Source organism: Saprolegnia diclina (genome assembly GCF_000281045.1).
Source record: "Saprolegnia diclina VS20 unplaced genomic scaffold supercont1.109, whole genome shotgun sequence".
Classification (NCBI taxonomy): Eukaryota; Oomycota; class Saprolegniomycetes; order Saprolegniales; family Saprolegniaceae; genus Saprolegnia; species Saprolegnia diclina.
In genome coordinates this window covers 97,743-101,138 of record NW_008246176.1, presented here as the reverse complement: position 1 = coordinate 101,138, position 3,396 = coordinate 97,743, and the positions used below count along the sequence as shown (strand labels likewise).

The window sequence follows — 3,396 nt, the reverse complement described above, 5'->3', positions numbered from 1 at the left end:
ACAAGCGTGCAGCAAGCCCGCGGACGACCTCCAGTGCGAGTGCACAGCAACATTGCGTGACGGCACACCGGTGACGCCACCAGAGTCGCTCTTTGAAATCGTCGTTTGGTCGTTACTCAACATGTTCGAAGTCGCGCTCATCTTTGGTGCCTTCAACCTCTTCTTGTTTGGCTGCTGCTTTGACTTTCCGAGTCGCGTTCAAAATTGCAAGCGCCTCTGGGTCTATGTTGTGTCTGCCGCGGGCCGTTGCGCTGTGGCGATTCGTTTGCGGCTCCAATACCGTACCCCCACCAAGACTCCGTCGCGACGGGACTCGACTGCCAATACGCTGCTCGTGGACGAGACGGACAGCGCCATCGAGTCGCCCATGGATTTCAACGTGCCAATTACCAACAAGTATGATCCCTAATAACAAGACGCGCGATCGAACCATTGTCCGTCATACTCTCTTGCAGCACGTGTTGTCGGCTGCTACACGTGCTCGCCGTTCCTCTCGTCAGTGGCACCGTCATATCGAGAATCGAGTGGCGCGAGCAGCTCGTTCTGATGTCGGCCTAGGAATCTTTGCTCTACTATCCGGCAACGCAGGCCAAATCCTTGAAACGATCGACAATTTGCGGATAAAGTGAACGCCTCTGGGTCGCGGACCATGCCAATGGTGGGAGGTACGCCAAGCATCGGTCAGTCCGCATGCAACCTTGCGCACGATGTGGTCGCGTAGCAGCGACGGGTCGCGCACTCTCCGAAGAACCCGAGGCGGCGACGATTACCCGAAAGTAGGGCATTAACGAGCGTCCGTTCATCTTCTGTCACCTCTTTGCTTGAAGGATCTCGCGCCGTCGAATCCTTCGAAAAAGCGGCAGCCAAGGCAACGACGCCTGGACATCATACTATGAACCTAGCTGCTTAGCCCAACGCGACGGCCTTCGACCAAGACGACGAGCCACCGCGTGCACCGTCGTGGGAGCAAGTAGAAACAAAAGAGGAGATAGCTTGCGGCTGTGTTGGTGACAACTTTGCACCACAAATGCACCGCTCAACACGTCATTTCATCTCGCGCATATCTTCGTTACGCAAATGCGATACCAGATGAACCCACCGATGGTCCACGGCAAGCGAATACCTAGTTCTTCATTTGGTCCATGGAGCCCGCTCAGTGTACAGTAGTTGTGGAGCTCGGAGGAGAACGGAAGCCAAAATCCAAGCCTACGGCATCTCCGCCACCGACTGCGAATCGACCGACGACAAATTGGCATCTCTTGATAAGAAGAGAACGAACGAGCACCGTCATTTTATCATCGATAACGGCAGCCTCAACAACTCCAACGCGTCAACCGCCAAGGGTGTCGCTGCGTTGACACGAGCCAAGTTTCATTTTCAAATTGGACACTTAATTATCATGCGCAACATCCTCTCGACGCTCTGCTGCCTCGCGGCGACAGTCGCGGCCGACACCCCTCAACTCCGCGGCTTGCAACTCGAAGGCGGGTACAACGACGAGCCTGTCGACAACGGCATGATCACGACGTACTTTGACGTCATGACGTCTCGTGCCAGCTACGCCAAGCCGCGTCTCGACTATCTGTGCACGACCGAAATCTCGGCTGTGAGCGTGCAGGTCGTTGCGGGCCTCAACACCCGCTACCACGTCGCGGGCTGCACCTCCAAGTCGGATAAAGGCCTCGCCGACCGCAGCTGCACGTGCAGCACAGCGTTGAACTTCTACGTCGTCACAATCTTCACGCCGCTCAAGGGCGACCCAACGCTGCAGACCATCACGAGAGACACGCGCCGCGTGCCGCTCGAAGGAGCGCCGTCGTATGGGCATGTCGTGACGGACGCCGACGCCGCTGTCTACTATGACGCGGTCACGGCCGCCGTCAACTACCAAAACAACGATTTTCCGGTGCTCTGTGCGCGCGACTTGACGAGCTACGACGCGTACGACTACCCGAGCGACACATTCCACGTCACCGCGTGCGAGGTCGAGTACTTCAACGCTATCGAGGACGCGACGGGACCCAACTGCGGCGGGTGCTCGGAGGGCTCGACGAAAAACTACGCTGTGACTGTGAGCGTGGGCGACTCTACGATTACGAGCATTCGCATCGAGTAATCCCCGTCCTCAATATAAGATGCGGCTTTGCCTCCGTAAAGAACCTAGCAATGCGCGAGCTGGACAGCAATCATTTTTGCTGGCAGCGAGCGCGGTCGTGGCGTCAGAAGCTGCACCGATCGCAGTGCTTAGACGCACGCATGAAACGACAGCTCGCAACTTCGTGCCCCTACCCCCGAGAAGCCCGCGTGGGTTTATCGTCGTGTCCCGTCGGCACAACATATTGTCGCTGGAAGCTATTGCAAGGTACGCAGTGTCGACTTGACTCTGTGTCGAGTGTTTCTAGCGATGAAAAGCCCGTTGGGATGGTGGAGCAGACCCTAGCCCCTTGCCGTTTCGAAACTATCAATGTGTCAACCACGGCAAATTGGCTCGGAAAGTTCGTGCAACTGGCACCAACTCGAATGCAATCTGTAGTCCCAAATTGAATTGAATTATGCTGGCGGCAGGAGCCCACGTGGACTCAGACAACGTGGCCGTTGAGCTTTGACGTACTCGTTTCAGTCGCGTTGCCGTCGTCATCGGTTGTACTAGTAGTTGATGTCGCAACCGCCTCGCTTTGCTCGCCGCGTGCCATCATCGCGGTCTGGCAAGCCTTGTAGATCCACGGAAGCCCCGTGAGCAGCGACATTGCGAACACGATGTAGCCGAGCATGATGCAGAAAAAGATAAGAGCATCGACGGCAAAGCACTCTGGCGCTGCGCGCAGGAGCCATTTGTTGCGAAGTGTTGGATCTACCTCGATCGTCGTGCATTCGCATTGGCCGTCGACGTAAGGGATGCCGCAGACGTCGTTTTCGCCGCAGCAACACAACTCTTGGGTGTCGTACGTCGTATTGTACGCGCCACAGTAGTGTCCGGGCTTGCCCAAGGACGCACTGCTGCAGTCACCACCATGAGCGCACAGCGCGCAGGTGGATGCGTGGCTGCCTTCTGCGACGAAGGCCCAGAGAAGAACGAGAAGCACCACGAGTCGCGCCATCGGGTTGAAGAAGGAATGAGAAGAATCGGGCCAGAGCAAGGGTACCACCCTCCTTGATGGCCTTTGCACAGCTCCTTTGCACGTCCTCCGTCCGTGCTTGACCGCGCTTCGACGTCGACTCGAGTCACGAGATCGACACCAAGACAAATGCTTCGCGACGTAGTATGTACGTAGCTAGTAGAAGGCACAGGAGGCGTGCATACGATCGTGGTGGCCAGCGGACTTGGCTGCATATCCTTCGCATCGAGCGCATCGGTTCAGAGAAGAGTGGTGATCGCGCCAACAGTACCCAAGATTT

General features: G+C 56.8%; 2 protein-coding genes across 2 annotated transcripts; both read left to right on the top strand.

Annotated features, from left to right (window-relative positions):
* The first annotated feature begins 69 nt into the window (after nt 1–69).
* On the top strand, nt 70–416 carry SDRG_16006 (hypothetical protein). The gene has a single exon (XM_008622195.1). The coding sequence runs from the start codon at nt 122–124 to the stop codon at nt 407–409; it is 288 nt and encodes a 95-aa protein (XP_008620417.1). The 5' UTR covers nt 70–121; the 3' UTR covers nt 410–416.
* An 891-nt stretch (nt 417–1,307) lies between these two features.
* Nucleotides 1,308–2,154, top strand: SDRG_16005 (hypothetical protein). Its single transcript, XM_008622194.1, has one exon. The coding sequence runs from the start codon at nt 1,400–1,402 to the stop codon at nt 2,114–2,116; it is 717 nt and encodes a 238-aa protein (XP_008620416.1). The 5' UTR covers nt 1,308–1,399; the 3' UTR covers nt 2,117–2,154.
* The last annotated feature ends 1,242 nt before the right edge of the window (nt 2,155–3,396 follow it).